We start from the raw sequence: 22,841 nt of genomic DNA, 5'->3' as shown, positions 1-22,841 counted from the left end.
TCAGTTTAGCATGTGAATCTTTATGGGAAGAATTTTGAAAACTTTACAATTAAAGTAATTGTAGAGTTTCAGCAAAGACATATTTTAACCTCTTGGTACCAGAAATATTGCTTGCATTGTAAAATATATTTTTAAAACATTTTTACACTTTGGACTTTTGAGCAGGCCCACTGAGGTGGTACTCATACTTTCTGCTGCTATCTAGGACACACTGACAAGACTTTGCCTTTTGGTGAGACGGTAAGGGTATGTCTACACTGCAATAAAACACCCGCAGCTGGCGTGTGTCAGCTGACTCTGGATGGGGCTGTGGGGCTATTAACTTGCAGTGTAGACATTCAGGCTTGCAAGGTGGGGGAGTCCCAGAGCTCGGGCTCCAGCCCAAAGCTTAACATCTACACTCCAATTTTATAGCCCTGCAGCCTGGGCCTAAGTCAGCTGCCCCAAGCCAGCTGCAGGTGTTTTATTGTGGTAGACATACCCTTACTCTGTATGAGAAAGTGTCAGTTGTACCCCTCTTTTACTAAGGTTGCCTCGGGGACACTGATGATGAGATTTAGTGATTCTTCCCACCTGCATGGGAAAATTTTACATTGAAACTTCACAACAAGAAGTGAAGGGTGAATTGGAAGTGATGAACCACCAAACGAAGAAAGTGGAATCCCCACAATTTAACAGTGAGTGAGAAGCTGTTCACACTCCTAGACCTGAGAGATCTGACTGTGTTAACATAATATTTTTATATTTAAGTTCTCCTACTATGGCACTCCTGTCTGAATTAAAATGTAGGAAAAAACATTCCAGAAAAGACATGACTGAGAAATATGATTAAGAGCCTATAAATGTTGATGAGGCTATAAAAGGGAAGTAGTATCCTATGTTTACAGTGGCACGCACAACAAGCAAGAATCTAAAACAGGAAATGTAAGTGGAATTGTAGAAATAATATATAACTGTGTTGACTATAGTCCATTAGGCAATAAACAACAAAGGGAGATGGTTGAATCGCCACCTTTGTTTCTTTTAATGAGCCAAGGTGAGCAAGAGTTGAGATATAAAATGCTGTAGTTCATATGAGGCATTCTTAAAAAAAAATTGAATAAGCATTTACAAAATTGTGCATACCCTCCTAAAAAAGGGGGTGAACATAAAGTGCTAAGATAAATACCATAAGTACGCTTTTACAGTCTGGAGCTGATAAGTAACAGGAGATACCAGCACCTCTTTCAAAGTTTTGCTTTTAATAAGGAAAGGTAGAAATGTAGTAAGAAAATGAAAAAAGAATAGTTCTGACCATTTTGTCAAGAATGTTGTCATTTCTTGTTTTGCATAGTGGTAGACAACTGTAAGTTCTCTGTTTTGTTCACTGATTCCCACCCTGCTTCTACTCCAGGCTTCAGACATGGGTTACAAGATCTTCAGTGAAACATAACAAAGAGTATTTGAGCATCTGGCACTTACCTGGCAGTGGTTTCCGAAAGTTTAACAGAAGGAGAGATGAACTAATTCATTAAATCATATTTTGGTATGCATTTTTATCTGCCATTGGCAGGCCTGGCGGACACCCTTTGATCTGCTTGCATGAGAACATAATGGCCACACTAGGTGAGACCAATGGTCCATCTATCCCAGTGTCCTGTCTTCTAACAGTAGCTAATACCAGATGCTTCAGAGGGAATGAACAGAACAGGGCAATTATCTAGTGATCCATCCCCTGTCATCCACTCCCAGCTTCTGGCAATTAAAGGCTTAGAACATCCAGAGCATGGGGTTGCATTCCTGATCATCTTGGCTAATAGCCATTGATGGATTTGTCCTCCATGAACTTATCTAATTCTTTTTTGAACCCAGTTATACTTTTGGCCTTTACAACATCTCCAGGCAATGAGTTCCACAGGTTGACAGTGTGTTGTGTGAAGTAATACTTCCTTTTGTTTGTTTTAATCTTGCTGCCTATTAATTTCATTGGGTGATCCCTGGTTCTTGTGTTATGCGAAGGGCTAAATAACTCTTCCTTATTCGCTTCCTCTACACCATTCATGATTTTATGGACCTTTATTGTATCCCCCCTTAGACACGTTTTCCAAGCTGAAAAGTCGTGTTGGCCCTTCCCCAACAAATCTGTATTTATGTATCTGGTAATTCTGTTCTTTACTGTAGTTTCAACCAACTTGCCTGATGTTGAAATTAAGTTTACTGGCCTGTAATCCCAGGATCGCCTCTGAAGCCTTTTTTAAAAATTGGTGTCACGTTAGCTATTCTCCAATCATCTGGTATGGAAGCTGATTTAAGTGGTAGATTACATTCCACAGTTAGTAGTTTTGCATTTTCATATTTGAGTTCCTTCAGAACTCATGGGTGAATACCATCTGGTCCTGGTGATTTATTACTGTTTATCAATTTATTCCAAAATCTCCTCTACTGGCATCTCAATCTGGGACACTTCCTCAGGTTTGTCACCAAAAAGGAATGGTTCAAATGTGGGACTCTCCCTTACATCCTCTGTAGTGCAGACCAATGCAAAGAATACATTTAGCTTCTCCACAATAGCCTGGTCTTCTTCAAGTGTTCCTTTAACGCCTCAATTGCCCAGTGACCTCACTGGTTTTTTGGGCAAGCTTCCTGCTTCTGATGTGCTTAAAAATATTTGCTATGGTTTTTGTTTGTCTTTTACTAATTGCTCTTCAAATTCTTTTTCTGGTCTGCCTAATTATACTTCTATACTTGACTTGCCAGAGTTTATGCGCCTTTCTATTTTTCTCAGTAGAATTTGACTTCCAGTTTTTAAAGAATGCCTTTTTGCCTCTAACCACTTTTTTCACTCTATTGCTTCAGTATGGTCCTTTTTTTTTTTTTTTTTTTTTTTTGCTCTCTTACTACATTTTTTTAATTTGGGGTATACATTTAATTTGAGCCTCTATTACAGTGTTTTTAAGTTTCCATGCAGCTTGCAGGCATTTTGCTCTTGTGACTAACTTTTAATTTTTGTTTTTTAACTAGCTTCCTCATATTTGTGTTGTTCCGCTTTCTGAAATTAAATGCTACTATGGTGGGCTTCTTTGATATTTTCCCTCCCACAAGAATATTAAATTTAATATAATTATGGTCACTATTACTGAGCAGTTTAGATATATTCCCCTCTTGGACCAGATCCTGTGCTCCACTTAAGACTAAATCAAGAATTGCCTCTCATCTTGTAGGTTCCAGGACTAGCTGCTCCAAGAAGCAATCATTAATGGTGTCTAGAAACTTTATCTCAGCATCCCATCCTGAGATGATATGTACACAGTCAAAATGGGGATCGTTGAAATCCCTATTATTGTTGAGTTTTCTATTATCGCCTCTCTAATCTCCCTGAGCATTTCACAGTCACCAGCCTGGTCAGGTAGTTGGTAGTATATTCCTACTGCTATACTATTATTATTCCATCATAGAATTTCTCTCCACAGAGATTCTATGGTATAGTTTGATTTATTTATGATCTTTACTATATTTGACTCTATGCTTTCTTTCGCATATAGTGCCACTCCCTCACCAGCACAACCTACTCTGTCATTCCTATATATTTTGTATCCTGGTATTACCATGTTCCCTGGATTATCATCATTCCACCAAGTTTCTGTGATACCTGTTATATCAATATCCACATTTTAATATCTGGCACTCAAGTTCACCCATTTGAGTATTTAGACTTCTAGCATTTGTATACAAGTACTTATAAAATATGTCACTTTTTAGTTGTGTGCCTTCATGTGATGTAATTGAATGGGACTTTTTCTTTTGACCATTTCTCTTCAGTTCCTACTTGTACTTTATCAATTTGTATCCTCTCTTCTTTATTAGGATATAGAGAATACCTGTTAATAGAGCTTTCCCTGTGGGATGTCTCTATCCAAACCATGTGCTCCCCTGCACCTGTCTGCTTTCCCTCAGCCCATACATCAATGTTCAAAATGATGACGGGTCACCAATAGCTTTTTCACTTTACAACCAGTCCACATCTTCAAACACACACACTCATAAGGTGCCTGTGGTGTTGTATGTTATTATGTAATTATCTATGCCTCCTTGAAGTATGATTAGTCAGATTTGTACTTACATTTCACAATTTTCAGTCTTTTTATTTATCTTTAATATTGAGATTATTTATAACGATGGTCACCGTTTCCAGGTTGAAGGATCAGCCTGGACTGATCTTCATTTGCTGCCAGAATTGGCAACTCAATAATTTTTGTCTTATTGAACATTGTGCTTAAGGTCCTTGATGTGTGAGAAATTTTTATGAAACTGTGTCAACAGCTTTACTCCTCTGTAGAGGATAGGGTAGTAACTTCCTACATGCAGTGGCACCTGCAACCATACACACATTACACTCAGTGTCTACCACTGGCAGTTGAGAAGGAGCAGCACTGGCTGCCGCACTGCCCACTCAGATTTGGACCCACTTGACCTCTGTCATGTTGAGAGGGCTGTGGGGCCAAAACTGAGTGAATGGCATTGTAACCTCGTACATTGTGGCCACAGTACATTCAGGTTTGGCTGGAATAATAGAAATGGGATTGTATTTAAGAGTACAAAGTGCAATGTCTTGCACTGAGGAACTAATAAAAATGTATGTTATAAACTGGAGTTTATATGTTGGAAATGAGAGAGGAGGGAGAGCTGGGTGTATTCGTCAATCACAGGATGACTATGAGCCAACAATGTAATGCAGCTGTAAGAAAGTCAAATGCAATCTTAGGTGTATCAGGCAGGATATTTCTAGTAGGATAGGGAAGTACTAATGCCATTTTAGAAGGCATTGATCAGACCTCATTTGGAATACTGTGCACAGTTCCAGTCGCTCATGTTCAAGAAAAATTAATTCAAACTGGAACAGGTGCCGAAAAGGGCTACCAGGATGATCAGAGAATGAAGAGCCTATTTTTTGAGAGGACACTAGAGAGCTTGACTGGGAACGGATATTGCTCTATAAATACATCAAGTGGATAAACATCAGGGATGGAGAAGAGCTATTTAATCTAAAGGACAGTCTTGGCCCAACAAATAGGTATAAACTGGCCATGTATAAATTTAGGCTGGAAACTAGAAGAAAGTTTTTAATGAGCAAAAGAATGAGATTCTGGAATAGCCTCCCAATAGGAATAGTGGGGGTGAACAACCTAACTCCAATAGAACCTCAGAGTTACAAACACCAGAGTTACGAACTGACTGGTCCACCACTCACCTAATTTGGAACCGGAAGTACACCAGGCAACAGCAGAGAGGGGTGAGAGGTGGGAGGCAAATACAGTACAGTGCTATTTGAAATGTAAACTACTAAAAAAGTAAAGGGAAAGTTTAAAAAATTTGACAAAGTAAAGAAACTTTTCTTTGTTTGTTTCATTTAAATTCAGATGGTTGAAAACAGCATTTTTCTTCTGCATAGGAAAGTTTCAAAGCTGTATTAAGTCAATGTTCATTGTAAACTTTTGAAAGAACAACCGTAACATTTTGTTCAGAGCTATGATCATTTCAGAGTTACGAATAGCCTCCATTCCTGATGTGTTCAAGTTCAATTTTTAAAATACAGTAGAGCCTCAGAATTATGATCAGTTATGATAGGGATTGTCTGAGGAGGTTGCCTGTGATAGCAGGGAACTGGACTTAATGACTTAGGAGGTTCCTTCCAGTTCTATGTTCCTGTTACATTCTCAAGGACATGGGCCCATAAAAAATTTGAACTAATCCCTTTGGGTCAGACTTTTGACCAATGTAGCCAAGAAACCTGCCATGACTATGGAGTTTATATATGATTTGGGTCACACTCTATAATCAAAATTACAAGTTCTGTCTATAGCCCTATAATGTAGGAGAGCAGGCGCTCAAACAGTAATACTTCAAATTGGCTTCCAACATGAGAAGTTCCTATAGAGAGTGTGTAACTGTGTAACCCATCAAGAGTTCTTGATTATTTGCTTTCACAACCTTAGTGTGGATCCCTTGGAAACTATAGGCCTGATTGATTACTCCCTTGCACCTTGTATTCTCATTTACACCTTTTACAAAAGTGGGTGTAGAATGCTACCACCAGTGTAAAGTGAGTGGAGAATTCTGTTAGGGTAGCATTTAACACTCACTTTGCACAGCTGTAGATGACTGTGCAGGGTGCAAGGCAGTGGAGATCAATACTTGTGTACAGGCAAATAGAGGCACTGACTTCCATAGTTCCTGGCGGGGGTGGGGGGACACGCGGAGTTGTGGTCAACCCCCTGGTCTGCCCCAGGCCCTGCCCCCACTTCTTCCTCCAAGACCCCACCCCCGCCCTGTTCCATCTCCTCCCCCTCGCTTCTTCCTGCCCCTGCTCCTCCCCCCCCCCCACCCAGTGCCTCCTGAACACTGCTGATCCGCGAGAGGTGCTGGGAGGGAGGTGGAGGAGCTGATTGGCAGGGCCTGTAGGTGTGCGGGGGGCAGGGGGGGCAGGGGGGGCTGGGGGAGAAGGGAAGGAACTTATCCGCAGGGCTGCCAGTGGGTGCTGAGCACACACTGTTCTTTTTCCCGTGAGTGCTCCAGCCCCAGAGCACCCACGGAGTCTGCGACTATGCAAGCAAACTATTTTGGGATTGTACTAGCCAAGACAAAGGGAAGCAAAAAGTATTATATGTGAAAAACAGCTTGCTCCATATTGGAGTTTTTTCATGTAGTTTTTCAGTGAGAAATATACCAGATGGTGTACATACAAGATTAATGCCCAAATAACAAATCAGAACTTCTGCTTTCTCCAAAGAAGCTATGCAAAGAGGTATTGTACCAAGCAGAGTGCAACAGCCATGATTCAGAGACTACAAAGTATCTGTGTGCATGCAGGTACAAGTCTCAATCATGAGTATTTTCCCCTAAAGATGGTATGCTGAAGTAACTGGCTGAAGAATCAGCCAATCTTTCTATTACGAACATTTCAGTTCACTTATTATGGACTTTGTATATAAATTAATTTTAGTGTAGAAATAGCTATCTGCTGTACTTAGTTTAGCAACAGTGTGTCAGATGATCTGTCCTTTCAAACTAACACTAACTATGCTATTACAAAGAATGTTTAAAAAAAAAAATACTGGCAAGCTTCTCTTACCTTGGTCGCTGAGAGGTAGAGTTGACAGTATTTTTTTTTCTTACACAGGAAGTAACTCAATTGCTTCTTTTGTGAGATCTGTTTTTGACATCTGATGCTTGTGTTTCTAATACCATATCACATGAGCAAGTCTGATGTAATGTCAGACATTGTCTATGAAAAAATAATTGTTTGTACAGTAACTCTATGGGATTATGGCTGCTTGCCTGAAGGAACATATTTTTATCAGTACTCTTTATGTAGAAGATAGTCTCATGTACTAGAAACTAATTACATCTGGGTTTTCGGATAGTGGGCCAAAAGAGATAGTGGTCTTAAACTAATACAAATTTCAGGTCAGTATTCTAATTAAAGTGAATTAATGTTTAATATCTCTTATTATAGCCTATGCAAATATAATGAAAAAACTACATAATGCAACATCATTTAAAATGTATATGCATGACAGTGCGATCTAGATTCTCAGCTTGTGCAAGTGGGCATCTTTCCGTTGACTTCCATTTTTCACCAGCTGAGGATTTGGGCCAGCAACAATCAATTTGACTTTCTTAGGGCACTGTTGCTCAATACCCTGCTTATATGCATATGTAGTATTTTATCTCACAGTATATACTACTGAATTAATTTCTGTAACTCTGATACATTACATATATGATTTGCTATGTGAACCATAACTTTGAATTTCTTGTGTTCTGTGCACAACTTTTGTGCATCAATAGCTAAAACTTCCCTATTACAAACAGGAGCCCTGAGCCAGATTGTAAAAATAAGTGATTTTATTCTCAAGCTCCACTTGTGATAAATAAATAAGATGTCTCTCTCAATATATTGTGCATATCGTCATAATATGGATTGTCTTTCTTATCTGCTTTGATTAGCAGTGAAGTAATTAAAGTTGCCTTTTTTAAATTATCATTATAGTTCAGAGCTAATGCTGCAGTGAGAGGAATGGGGTAATTCCCACCTCTTTCAGAACTTTTGTTTTAGGCTGGCCATAGATTCCAGAAGACTCACTCTATTGATATATATTTGATTCACATTTTGGAGATAATCTTTGTGACCATAGGGCTAGTGGCTTAATTTTTTAAACAGAAAGCTTACATTTAGCACAGAAAACTGTACTGGCTCACCCACCACATAGTGGTATAATTTTACCCTGATTACAAACCATAAAAGTGTCCATATTCAGTCATTCTCCTTTGGATCCATTGTAGTTTAAACTGATGAAGAAACTTTATACAATATACTTTATACTATGCTTTGCTAGTCTGAACACTTTATAATCCTCAATAACATAAAATGGAGGCATCTTAATATCACTCAGCAAACATTAAACAGTAGAGTATTGCAATGAGCTCTCATTATTTGGTATAATTAAAAAAAAAGTCAAGCATAGTTATTAGGATACTGTGAACTGCTATTACAAATAAAACCAAAATGACAAAATAAACAAAATACATTTTGTTATCATTATCCTTGTTTTTATTATTACTGTATTTTTAATTCACAAAATTCAGTAAGTCACAATGAAACTTCCAGTCATTATTAATAAAGTTCTATCTAATAAAGCCCAACAACTAATTTAAATGAATTATATAAAAGAATTCTTATATAAAAGAACATATGTTGATGTTAAAGTCATGATTTATGTGTTTTATCTTTTGGTTTTTAAAACAGTATTTTGTCATTGGAGCATTTTAATTTTTGGAACCTCTAATTTTTCTATAATTTTTTTATTAATGAGATCAATTATTAAATGTGATTATCTGCCAAACACAGTCCTGGAGCTCTAAGTCCTCTGTTATCCATGGAACAGATACAATAGGGGCGGCAGCAGTTCAAGTTTCCTCATACTGCCACATCAATACGTCTCAACCCTGACCTTGGAGGGACCATCTCTAGGGTTGAGTTCAGTTTCTTTGTTCATTCAGGCTAAACTTCATCACTTGCACCACTGGCCATTCGGAAGGCTGGAGGCTTTGATTTTAAATGCTGGATATCAGCCAGATTGCAAATATAAAGCACTGATCTGGTTATTGATGAACAAGAGAGATGCTTGTTCTCCTGTCACTGCTACTGCGGAGCTGCCAGAGCTCCTCCATCCCAAATCTGTTTGTAAAAGTTATTTAAAGATTTGTGTAGACCTTGAATGAAATATTATGACAGAACATACTTTGAATATATAACTTATGATGTATGTAAATGCATTTGAGTTACAAATGAATGTTATTTTCTTTAGCTCCTTGGATAATTTATCCATTTCTACAGAATGAATCAACTTTTGTCTGAAAATTGAGTGGGGGGTAGAGGGGACCCTTTAAAATTAATTCTGAAATGCAGGGCCTCACCCTACAAACATTTACTAGTAGGAATTGTAGTTACTTCCCTGACAACTCACCCTATTATCATCAGTATTGTTTGCAGGATCAAACTCAAGTTTTTTACCTGAATGTGCTATTGCATGACTTCACCCTCCCTTTTAACCTGAATTAAAAACAAAACAAAAACCTGAAAAAAATCCCCAGTTGCAGAGCTGATTTTTTTGTAATAGCTTTTAAAAGCAAATTTAACTATTAACTTTGTTTGTTTGTTTTTTGTAGATGACAGTCATGTCCCACTCAAAGGATCTCAAGGATGACTTTCATAGTGACACGGTACTCTCCATTTTAAATGAACAGCGCATCCGGGGTATTTTATGTGATGTCACTATAATTGTGGAAGATACCAAATTTAAAGCCCACAGTAATGTACTAGCAGCTTCAAGCCTTTATTTCAAAAATATTTTTTGGAGTCATACGATCTGTATTTCTGGACATGTCCTGGAGTTAGATGATCTTAAGGCTGAAGTGTTTACTGAAATACTTAATTATATCTACAGTTCCACAGTAGTTGTTAAGAGACAGGAGACTGTAACAGACCTTGCAGCTGCAGGGAAAAAACTGGGAATATCATTTCTGGAAGATCTTACAGACATTAATTTTTCAAATTCCCCTTGTCCGTTTGCATTTTGTATTACTGAAAAAGGGGTGGTCAAAGAAGAAAAAAATGAAAAAAGACATGAAGATTCAGCTATCACAAACGGGCCAAGAATCACAAATGCGTTTTCAATTTTTGAAAATGAAAATAATAACAATTTGTTTTCTCCACTTGACTTGAGAGCGAGTTTTAAAAAGGTATCTGAGACCAGTAAAGTAACCAATGTTGGCCTTGATAGGGATGATGTTGGAAAAGATGCTGAGCCAGCCAGTACGTTAGCTGAACACTCCTATGCAGTTTCTTCTGGAGGTGATGCTTTTCAAGGAACTCCTTTTTTAGAACATGACAGCAGCCCCCTGAATAAAATGAGTGAAGACAATTATGAAACTCTCCAGACAACATCGCTACTTCAACCAATAAAACAAGCATGTGGTACACCAAAGATGGCCTTTAAACCCCAGTGTACTGGTCTGGCTATAGCAAAAATATCAGCCCCCAAAGTAACCAATAAAGAGGTTCAACAAGGAGCAGTTACAGATCAAGCGATTATTCCTTTCCCTCATGATAAGGCAGGAGACTTACTTTTTTCCACAGAAGAGGAAAATAAATCTGCTAACATCCCTGGATCCATAGGAACAGTTATTCCACCTGTTTACAGAAGTAACTGTTGTACCAGATTATTTGATGACAGAGCTTTACTCAGTACCCATCTTCAGCTTCACACAAATCATCGGGAACCTTTAATATGCAAATACTGCAGCAAACAATTTGCAAATCTTAACAGACTGGAGAATCATGAACAAGTCTGCAGGAGTTCAGGCAGCATATCTGTTCAGAGTGGAAATGAACAAAAATTTTTAGATAACTATACTACTACTGATGAAAGAAATGGAAGCTCACATGGAAACACAGAGCCTCTGTTGTCTGAAAACAATATTACTGATTACTCCAGTGAAAACTGCACCTTGCCAGAAACAGATCATTTGGTTAAAGTTGTTGATGGGCAGATATTATATACATGCATTGTTTGCAAACGTAGCTATGTAACATTGTCCAGCCTTCGAAGACATGCAAATGTGCATTCATGGAGAAGAACTTATCCTTGCCATTACTGCAACAAAGTATTTGCATTAGCTGAATATCGTACCAGACATGAAATCTGGCACACAGGAGAAAGGCGTTATCAGTGCATTTTCTGCCTTGAGACTTTCATGACCTATTATATACTAAAAAATCATCAGAAATCTTTCCATGCAATTGACCATCGACTTGCAGTAAATAAAAAAACAGCTAATGGAGGCTTAAAGCCTAGCATGTATCCTTACAAACTTTATAGGCTTTTACCTATGAAATGCAGAAGGCTACCTTATAAGTCCTACCAGAATTCTTCATATGAAAACGTACAAGCAAACAACCAAGTTAATGAAGCAACTTCTAGTACCTGCATTATTCAGAATTCTCTCAACTCTGAACTACCTTCGCTGAATTTTCAAAATAATATATTAACAAACAATACCACTATTTCCTTGAATACATCTTCATGCAATGATGCAACGTTGTCTGTGAATATTCAGAATGTTTCACCTTGGGCAGTAGGAATGTTAAATTCTGACCTACAAAGTGACTTTTTTACTGCAGAAAAATCAGTGCCCACAGCTGCAAATGAACTTAGTTCTGGTTCTCAGGAATGTGATTCTTCCATTCTGCCTTTCAGTAATGTGAGTGAAAATTCAGCCTCTGTTATTAACTATAGCAGCTCAGCACCCTCGGTTATAATGCACAGTAGTAGAGTTTCATCAGTAATAATGCACAGTAATGCAGTCACTTCTGTGGGAAGCAGTAAGACAATATCCTCCAATAATACAGCCAGTCAGTCCATAAAAGATGACTGTAAACATGGGTCAGATAATTATGGCAAAGGCATTACTAAAGCAAAAGCTATTAAAGAAAAAAAGAAAACACTTCTGTACAATAGAGGAGAAACACTCGAGGAGTTACAGTATATTACAGGATCTAGAGGTTCATCTAACAAGGCTACAGATACTTTTCAAGAATCAAGTAAAACTGAAACCTACATTGCAAAGCCTGCCTTACCTGGAACATCTACTGATAGTAACGTTGCTCCTCTTTGTCAAATAACAGTAAAAATTGGGAATGAGGCTATTGTAAAAAGACATATTTTAGGATCCAAACTGTTTTATAAAAGAGAAAGAAGGTCTAAATGTGACTCTGAACAGGACAATCAGCCTCAGGAGACTGAAACAGAGAGAAAAGAAAGAAGCCCAGCTAGGCTTTGCAGATCAGAATGTATGGAACTGACTGAAATGTGCGATGATGTAAGTGATCAGGATTCCAGTGACAAACCCTGGAGACCTTATTATAATTACAAACCAAAAAAGAAATCTAAACAGCTAAGAAAAATGAGAAAAGTCAAATGGAGGAAGAATCATGGGAACAAGAACTCCAGTAGTGAAAGTCAAAATACGTGCAATAGAGAGTATGCACTTAGAAACATTCCTGAAGAAAAGGGCATCAATAAAGAAGGAAACACGGAAATGCCTAATCTTCATTGTGAGCTCTGTGAGATAGAGAAATCTTCCACTGAAGAAATCCAAGAACCTATACATTGGCATGTACCTACTTCAAAGCCTTATATTTGTGAATTATGCGAAAAGCAGTTCCAGAGCCCATCCACACTAAAAATGCATATGAGATGTCACACTGGGGAAAAGCCGTATACTTGTAAAACATGTGGTAAGTGTTTTTCAGTTCCAGGAAACCTACAGAAACATGAACGCATTCACTTGGGTGTCAAGGATTTTGTCTGTCAATATTGTAGTAAGGCATTCACTTTAAATGAAACTCTCAAAATACATGAAAGAATACATACTGGAGAAAAACGCTACCATTGTCAATTCTGCTTACAGAGTTTTTTATATCTTTCTACCAAAAGAAATCATGAGCAAAGACATGTACATGAACACAATGGAAAAGGATATGCTTGTCTTCAGTGCCCCAAAATTTGCAAGACAGCAGCTGCTCTTGGAATGCACCAGAAGAAACATCTATTCAAAAGCCCAAGTCAACAGGATAGAAAAGAGTATTTGTGTAATGAAAGCTCTAAACCTTTGGAAAATCAAGATTTCATTGACTCAGATGGGAATGAAGTGAATGGTATACAGAGTATGACTCCAAAAGTTATACTTTGAGTGACAGTTGTCAAAAACAAGAAAAGAGCACTGACAAATATATTGGAGAAAAATATATAGAAGTGTGGAATGCAAAGGAAACTCCAGATTTGGGCAGGTTCAAAAAATGAAGATGACATTTCTTCATCCAAATAACTTTCATATATTAGTACAGTATATGCAAAAAATACACTGGAACAGAAAAGCTATTTGCAATAGTATAAACATAGCATGAGGGAGAATAAAAGCCTAATCCAAAATAGTTCTGCAACAGTAAACGGTTGTAATACATACACTGAAGAAAACAGTAGGTCCAATCAAAACCTTTTTAGTAGGAGTTACAAATAACTAGCCACTGAACTGTCTTAAATGTACAATACTGTATTTAATTCTGAATCACTCTGGATGACATAACGGCCAGATATATAGGTTCAGAATACATTCACTATGAAGAGTTTGTGCTACAGAAGATGATGTGATGCAGTTATACTCAAACTTTCATGGTATTGTGTTTATAAATGAAAAACAAAATTTAAAAGACCATGGCCTAATGTATTCTAAAATAACCCAGTAAAGATGGAAAATGTTTATTGAATGTGAGTATGAAGTATAGTTCAATTCTGGAAAACTTTTCTCTATCTCAAACCTTGGTTTATACTGTTGTATGAATATTACATTTTACTTTATCTATAGTCAATTTTACAATTACATTGATAAGCAGTGGGTATCTGAGTGTCAGTGAGGATTGGAAACCCTGATTCATGATACCGCTGTGGTATTCAATAAATGTTCATCTTAAATATTAAGTCTTCCAAGCTGCATTAGTCCTGGAAGGTCCAGCTATCAACTGTATGGCAGGCCAACTAATCCAGGGGCAAGTCCAGATTTATTGTTGTAGAAGCCAAATGAAACACAACTCCAGCTTCATGATCAAGGAGTTGTGGAACTGTCCAGTGTAAAGATCTTGTGTAAATACATTCCCCACCTTCCAGTGGCTCTGCAACTCTTGAATTTTTTGAACCATCTTGCTTCTTGTTGCAGGATGCTTAGTCCATGAGAGTTCCTCCAGCTGGAATGATTCCACACATGCCATGAGCAGGAGTTGGACTAGCTCTTGGGCTTCAAATGAGTGGGCTAAAACCAACAAATAAAAAATTACCCTTTTGCTTTGCTTTTTTGAGTGGTAGGGGTGGGGAATATTTAGTTTCTTTCATTCATACGTCAATCAGGGCTGTGTCATTGCCTCTACACACTTTCATCCATACACACATTTGAGACAGCCCCCTGTGGAACTGGGGCATAGGCCAGTCTGCTGTGGAGGAGGAGTGGCCTCCTGCCCTGGCAGTCTTTTTAATTTAGTGGGGATAGGGGCTTGCCCTGGCCCATGCCCATGCCCATAATCAAGTTGCTGTTTCTTAGAGTATGGTGTATTAACCATTGGGCCACATGCGGCCCAATTTGCTGTCTGACAATAAATAGAGAGCTAATCATATGCTTTGGGTTGCAGCATCTTTATGGTTCTTCCCTAGATGAACAATGTTCATCCAGGGAAAGGTACCCCCCACCAAACTTTATGCCATGAGCCTGAATTTTATATATATGCTGATCAGTCTTGGTCGAGATGCAGATTCTGTTTGAGTAAGAAAGGAGCCGGTATTCTGAGACTGTTAGAAGGTAGTACAACTCCTCTCTGATTAAGGATTAGTCTCTGAGGCTGCATGCGCACAACCTGGCTCGGTGTTCTTCTCTGGACAGACACCAGTCTTTTGTGGTGAACACAACTGCTGGATCCCACATGCTTCTAATCCCCTAGGTCTGGTTAGAGTTGGGTCAGTGTCCCTAGCTCTGGGTCTCTGAGTTTTTGTCTCCAGGAATGTTTAGTTTGTGGCAAGTTGGGCTGTGAATCTACCCTGCACTCATCAGCGTGAATCTCTGGAAGTCGAGGATGATTGTCTTTCATGGATTGTCGATTTCAAATTATCTGTGGGGCTGCTGATGGCTTGTAAGGCCTATTCTGGAGCTGCAGACTCTGCCACATTGCAGACGTGTTTTCAAGCAGGGCGGGTGAACCTGGGATATTGGTTTGGGCCATAGCACAGTCTTTCCGTCGCTTCCATTTTTCTGTTACATGTAGTTGCATCTGATTCTCGAAGTGTTGAGTTCTCTGCCTCAAGCAGTTTCTCCGTTGTCAGTCCTGAATTATGTGCTCTCACGAGTTGATGTCAATATTTCATTTCCTCATATTAGCCTTGAGGATGTCCCTGTAGCATCTATTCTGTTCTCCTGGCGCATTTGCGTTGTTTTTGGCAGTCTGGAATCAGGCATCCAGACAACATAGCTTGCCCAGCGAAGTTGATGATAAATAACCATCGCCTTGATGCTCGTAATATTGGCTTGTGACAGGACGCTCATATTAGTGTGTCTGTTATCCCATTTGATTTGGAGAATCATATGCATACAGCGTTGATACCTCTCCCGTGCCTTACAATGTCTCCTGTATGTTGTCCACGTTTCAGCGCCATATAGTAGGGTGGAGATCACAACAGCTTTATAGACCATGAGTTTGGTTTTGGTTCTGATGTTGCAATCTTGATACACCCTCTCTCTCAGATGACCAGAACTTCAGCTTGCACATTTGAGACTGTATTGGATTTCTTCATCAATATCAGCTGTCTGTGAAAGGTGGCTTCCAAGATATGGGAAGTGCGCAACATTCTCTAGAGGGTTATCGTGGATCTGTATTGCCGGTGCTGGGAATTGTGCTCCAGGAGCTTGCTAATGGAGGAATGTTGTCTTCTGGATGTTAAGTGTTAGTCCCATTTTCTGATATGCTTCAGCAAAGATGTGGATGATCACTTGAAGATCTATTTCTGAGTGAACACATACTACAGTGTCGTTAGCATACTGAAGCTTGATGACTGAAGTCAGCGATGTTTTCATTCTGGATTGGAAGGAGCTAAGGTTGAACAGCTTGCAATCCATTTGGTAAATTAGCTGCACTCCTGCCAGGATCTTATCTGTGATCAAATAAAGCATTGCAGCAAGAAAGATGGAGAAGCGCGTGGGGGTAATGACACAGCCCTGATTGACACCTGTCTTAACCTTATAAGGAGCCATAGTAGACCCATTATGGAGGATCACTGCTTGTATGTCATCATGAAAGAGATGAAGAACGGTGACAAATTTCAGTGGACAACCATACATCAGAAGGATTTTCCACAACGCTTCCCTGTTAATGAAGTCAGAGGCTTCTGTCAGGTCAGTGAACGCTATGTATAGTGGTCTGTGGTGTTCTCTACATTTTTCCTGCAGCTGGCGAGCAGTGACGATCATGTCATTAGTGCCTCTAGATGGTCTAAACCCACACTGAGATTCAGGAAGAATATCTTTGGCAAGAGCAAGAAGACAGTTCAGGAAAAATCTTTCAAGGACCTTTCCTGCAGTTGCTAACAGAAAGATTCCTCTATAATTTCCAGTTGGATTTATCTCCAAAATGATGCAAACAGAAAAATCAGGTCAGAGACACTAAAGATCTAATAAAGCATGATCTCTTCCACCAATGCCTCAGCAAAAATACCTCGAACTAGCCTGCCTCAGATTAACTGTCCATGTGGACCCTGCTGATGCACATCAGACTGCATCAATGAATTGTTAAAATGTGTCAGCAGAGTCCACATAGACAGTTAATCTATGGCAGGCTAGTGCAGAGTAGATTCACACCCCAGCTTGCTGTGAACTAATTGTTTGTGTAGACAAGCCCTAAGGTGCACTCCTAACTACAGACCCCCATGTCTGCCATTCTTCCTTGGGATGTGGGACACTGCAGCCTGACCTGCCTTGAACCCTGAAGCCAGTGCCTCAGCACTCCCAACCCCCCAGTGGCTTATATGTGTCCTCTCAGTGTGGGAGCTTTGAGCTCCTACAAAACGACAGGCAAGCAAAAAATACAGGCTTAGCAAAGACATTTCTTAACCACAGTCACTTAAGAAAGCACTAAAGAGTTACAGCAGTCTGCAAAATAACGAACAGCCTTGAGATGCCCTCCTTTTAGCATTATCTAACCCCTTCTGTGAGCCTGAGATCTGAGCATTGTTTCAGGTGAGGCAGACACTCCTGCCTTCTCTCTTGCTCCAGTCTCGTCTTCTGGCTTGTGGCAATGGAAGGCCTCCCACCCCGCTTAAATACAATTGTCCCTTTTTGCCCTTGTTCTCCAACTGGGAAATTCCATCCTATTCCCCCAGTCAGGCTGCTGTGTAGTGTCCAATGTCCTGTGGGGATGGCTGGTAGTGGAGAGACTGTCAGTTGATGACCCTAGATTGCTAGATGATGGCTCCTCAGTCATAGTCATCCTCGAACAGCCAGAAGCCAGGAATATTCATTTGGTGACCCTTAGAGCTCTATAAGGTCCTGTGTTACCAAGGCTGGCAGAGGTCAGCTCAAAAGAGACATCCAGTAAGACCAGAGTTTTACAGTGAATATTGTTTTGGTGACTGGAACAAAGGATCTAATTTTGAAGAAGATGGAGAAAATACTTTTTAAAAATGGTCAAGGAAGGTAGATTACTGTAATCTACATTTTATACCATAGGGCTGATCTGATAAGTATCCATAATACTGCCTCTGTATTATCTATTCATGTATTTTCATCTGTATACAGTATTATAAAATAAAGGGCAGGACAAAGATTGGTGAACCTCAGCTTCATTCTACATAAAAATATGATACACAATTTGTTTACTTATTTGTTTTTTTATTATACATTATAAAAGAAGTGATATCTTGGGTATGATAAAACTACACTTGAACTGATAGTGCAGTAATCAATGAAATAATAGTATCGTCCACTTATTTATTCTGCCAGGGATGAATTATATGAATCAATGAGAGGTTTGGTTCCATAGCAGCTTTAGGTCCAGACAACTGCGATTATGAAATAAATACAATATAAATGTAATGAAATACATGGGGATATTTTCTAAGTCGATTTATATGCTGATCATTCTAGACCAAAGCAAATCAGGTAGAATATTTATACATAAAAGATAATTTTACAAATGTTTATATAACTGTATGGTTCATAAGAAAAATATTGATAGCTTGTGTTAGGCTTGGTGGTTGCATATTTTGATAAAAACACAATAACTTTATAATTCTGTATATCTCTACAGTTTATAGCAAAGGAATTTTTAAAATGGCCATGTCATGTTTATAGTTAATTGTAGGACTTTTATCGCAAGTAACATGTTGAAGTAATGAGTCAAGTACTAATGACCAAACTGGAATTAAAATAAGTGTAAAAGATGGAAATATTGTACACTGTAAAATAATGTAATTTGTTACATAATTGCATTTGAATTTTTGTTTAGAAAATACTATTAAATGCAGATATTAAGGGTTGGGGGAAAAGTCTATTTTATTTTTAGAAAGAGTGATTATAATTCTGGTTGTGTTTGATTAAAATAACCTGTTCCTATTTTTATAAGTCTCTCCATTTTTTAAAATGATTTCAATATTGACTTATTTTTATAATTTACGTGGTCAACAGATTTGTATCTCCTATTTTACTCATCTGCTATATTTAGTATTTTTTTTTCAATATAAAATTTGTATTAAGTATGAAGGGATGACAACACAGTAGCTACCATATTTATAAACTCAAAATAATACCATTTTGAAAAACATTTTCTAAAGTTAATTTAATTTGATGTTTCGTAAAAGGTGGACAGCCTTGAATACAGAAGTGCTTAGTTTATACACAGAAAACAAGCTGGGCAGCAGTACTGCAAGCTTCCCTACAGCATCATCAAAACTGTTCTATAGGGTCCACCGCCAGAAATTAAAAAGGTAATTAAGTCTCCTTCCTCATTCAGTTCCAGGCCAATTGGCATGATAGCTTTTGTGATATGGATATTGGCCCACTAGGAATTGGAATAAAAGAACCAACTAATTGCTGAATTAGCTTGTAACATTTCTACCAACCTGAACTAATATTATAGGAGAAACAGCATATGATCGCTCGTGTAATTAAAGACTATATATAATGCATATGCATAGATGTACACTATAATACATATGCACAGATGTACAGTTTTAAGGTTGTGCAAACCTTTAACGGTTATTTCCTAGCTTTTGTGTGCATGTGCATGCAACCTTAGTGTTCTCTAAATGTAGGTTTAATAGTTATTTATTAATAAACATTTGAAAAGTTCTTTTAAGATAAGGACATTTTATAGGACATGGAAAAGACCGGAGGTGAAGTCCTGGTCCCACTTAAGTCAGTGGCAAAACTCGCATTGTCTTCAGTGGAGCCAGGATTTCACTCAGGGTTATCATAGAATCATAGAATATCAGGGTTGGAAGGGACCCCAGAAGGTCATCTAGTCCAACCCCCTGCTCGAAGCAGGACCAATTCCCAGTTAAATCATCCCAGCCAGGGCTTTGTCAAGCCTGACCTTAAAAACCTCTAAGGAAGGAGATTCTACCACCTCCCTAGGTAACGCATTCCAGTGTTTCACCACCCTCTTAGTGAAAAAGTTTTTCCTAATATCCAATCTAAACCTCCCCCATTGCAACTTGAGACCATTACTCCTCGTTCTGTCATCTGCTACCATTGAGAACAGTCTAGAGCCATCCTCTTTGGAACCCCCTTTCAGGTAGTTGAAAGCAGCTATCAAATCCCCCCTCATTCTTCTCTTCTGCAGACTAAACAATCCCAGCTCCCTCAGCCTCTCTTCATAAGTCATGTGCTCTAGACCCCTAATCATTTTTGTTGCCCTTCGCTGGACTCTCTCCAATTTATCCACATCCTTCTTGTAGTGTGGGGCCCAAAACTGGACACAGTACTCCAGATGAGGCCTCACCAGTGTCGAATAGAGGGGAACAATCACGTCCCTCGATCTGCTCGCTATGCCCCTACTTATACATCCCAAAATGCCAATGGCCTTCTTGGCAACAAGGGCACACTGTTGACTCATATCCAGCTTCTCGTCCACTGTCACCCCTAGGTCCTTTTCCGCAGAACTGCTGCCTAGCCATTCGGTCCCTAGTCTGTAGCGGTGCATTGGATTCTTCCATCCTAAGTGCAGGACCCTGCACTTATCCTTATTGAACCTCATCAGATTTCTTTTGGCCCAATCCTCCAATTTGTCTAGGTCCTTCTGTATCCTATCCCTCCCCTCCAGCGTATCTACCACTCCTCCCAGTTTAGTATCATCTGCAAATTTGCTGAGAGTGCAATCCACACCATCCTCCAGATCATTTATGAAGATATTGAACAAAACCTGAAGACCAAAGGAGTGTCTGGCTTGCAGTCTTTTGCTCATAGATTCCAATTTCAGAAGGGATCGTTCTGATCATCTAGTCTGACCTCGTGCATAACACAGGCTATAGGACTTCCCCAAAATAAATCCTACACCATTTATTTTAGAAACACATCCAGTCTTAATTTAAAAATTGTTGATGGAGAATCCACCACAACACATGGTAAATTGTTCTAATGGTTAATTACTCTCATTGTTTAAAATATATGCCTTATTTCCAATCTGAATTTGTCTAGCTTTAATTTACAACCATTGGTTCATGTTGTACCTTTCTCTATTACATTGTAGGGTCCATTATTAAATATTTGTTCCTCATGCAGATATGTATAGATTGTAATTAAGTCACGTTTTAACCTTCTCTTTGTCAAGCTAATTAGATTGAGCTCCTTGAGTCTATTACTAAAAGGCATGTTTTCGAATATTTTAATCATTCTTGTGGCTTTTCTGTGAATCCTCTCTACTTTATCAACATCCTTCTTGATTTGTGAACACCAGAACTGGACACAGTATTGCAGCAGTGGTCATCACCATTGCCAAATGAAAAGGTAAAATAACCTCTTTACTCCTACTCAAGATTACCCTGTTTATACATTGAAGGATTGCATTGGCCTTTTTGGCCATAGAATTGCACTGGGAGCTCATGTTCAGCTGATTATGTACCACACCCCCTGTGATGCTTCCCAGGAGTACCCAGGATTGTGAGGTACTTCCCTACCACCTGCCCTTAATGTGAGGAAGTCTTGTCTGTGCCTGCTGTGGATCAGCTCCCTGAAACTACCAGATTCTGGCAACACAAGCACTAGCTTCTAAGCCTCTGCAGACTCACTCTCAGTACAGGTTAGCAATAGCCACAGTGCACCGCACAAATCCTTTGAGTGTTCCCTGTAGTGTGCAACTCTGAACACTCGCAGAATTACTAGGCCTGCTGTTCCTAAAAGAACACGCAGCACTTAGATATATTTATGGTGAAAACAGAAATAAGTTTATTATCAAAGACCAGAGATTCAAGTGATAGTAGGAATATAAGAAAATAAATTGTTAATTTAAAACAAAATCATAACACACTTTCTAGAGACAAAACTTAACTAACAAGTGATCCTCCTGTCTAAAGAAGCTTATCTGACCCAGAGTTCTCTTCAGCCTTTTCAGCACACCCTAGTTGATATCCCTTTTTCATGAAGCAAACTCGCTGTCTGTTTACTTTGTAGGTGAAGGATGCTAGGATGTCTTTTTGCAACCCTAAATATACTAGCACAGACCTTTTGATATGCACCTCAGAAAGGATTTCCCTCCACCCCTTCCCTAGTTTACTTCTTCCTGTTACTTTCTTCTATTTGAAGATTTCACAACCCTTTATTAGCATTCGGATTACACTGCTGAGTGGAGGCCCATTAGGAACCATACAATACTTAATTTACATATAAACAGACAAACATTTCTTGCCTGAAAGTAAACCTGCTTTTCACATTTGTTGGTGACCAGTCCCTAGACACGGCCCTTAAGAACATAATTTTCATTTTATATACATGACTCTTTACACGACAGCCATACATGTGTTTTGAATTATATTGATGACCACCTGTATGATACAGGCTTTTGTCTGAGACATCACAGGTCCCCATTTGGTGAATGAAAATGTAAATATCAGACCCAGGAGATTCCTGTACCCTTATGCATCCCCGTATGCCCCGCTGCCAGTTGGCATCAGGAGGTCCATGCTCACATAACCTGCAAATCTTTTTCAGACACACTGCTTCCCAGGATAAAGTCCTGCATCCTACATTCTTTGTTCCTAGATGTATGCATTTACATTTTTCTATATTAAAACACACATATTGTTTGCTTGTACTTAGCTTACCATGTGATCCAGAAAAAAATCCTCCAATTTTCGTGACATCTGCAAACTTATCAGTGATGATTTTATGTTTTCTTCCAGGTCATTAATAAAAATGTTAAATAGTGTAGGGCCAAGACCCGCTTCAAGCAGGACACCACTAGAAATAGACCCTGTTCAAAGATGGTTCTCCATTTACAGTGAGACCTATAAAATAGCCAGTTTTTAATCCATTTAATGTGTGCCATATTAATTTTTTATTCTAGTTTTTAATCAGTACCAAGTCAAACACCTTACTGAAGGATAAGTATATTGCATCAACACTATTACTTTCATCAACACTATCACCGTAATCTCATAAAAATATGCAATTTGTTTGACAGAATCTATTTTCCATTAACCCATGTTGATTGGCAT

The 22,841-nt window shown here is 38.8% G+C and overlaps 1 protein-coding gene across 4 annotated transcripts in view; it reads left to right on the top strand.

Annotated features, from left to right (window-relative positions):
- The window catches only part of ZBTB38 (zinc finger and BTB domain containing 38), a 33,047-nt gene extending 14,349 nt beyond the window's left edge, over positions 1 to 18,698 (top strand). For all 4 annotated transcript variants that reach the window (XM_074963851.1, XM_074963849.1, XM_074963850.1 and 1 more), the window contains exon 2: positions 9,709 to 18,698. In XM_074963851.1, the coding sequence (XP_074819952.1) occupies positions 9,709 to 13,293 (3,585 nt within the window). In that variant the 3' untranslated portion in view covers positions 13,294 to 18,698. The remainder of the gene's footprint in view (positions 1 to 9,708) is intronic.
- Positions 18,699 to 22,841: the final 4,143 nt, after the last annotated feature.

The sequence above is a fragment of the Natator depressus genome, chromosome 9, assembly GCF_965152275.1.
Source record: "Natator depressus isolate rNatDep1 chromosome 9, rNatDep2.hap1, whole genome shotgun sequence".
Taxonomy (NCBI): domain Eukaryota; kingdom Metazoa; phylum Chordata; order Testudines; family Cheloniidae; genus Natator; species Natator depressus.
The sequence above is the reverse complement of the archived record's forward strand: the minus strand, read 5'-3'. Positions and strand labels throughout refer to the sequence as shown.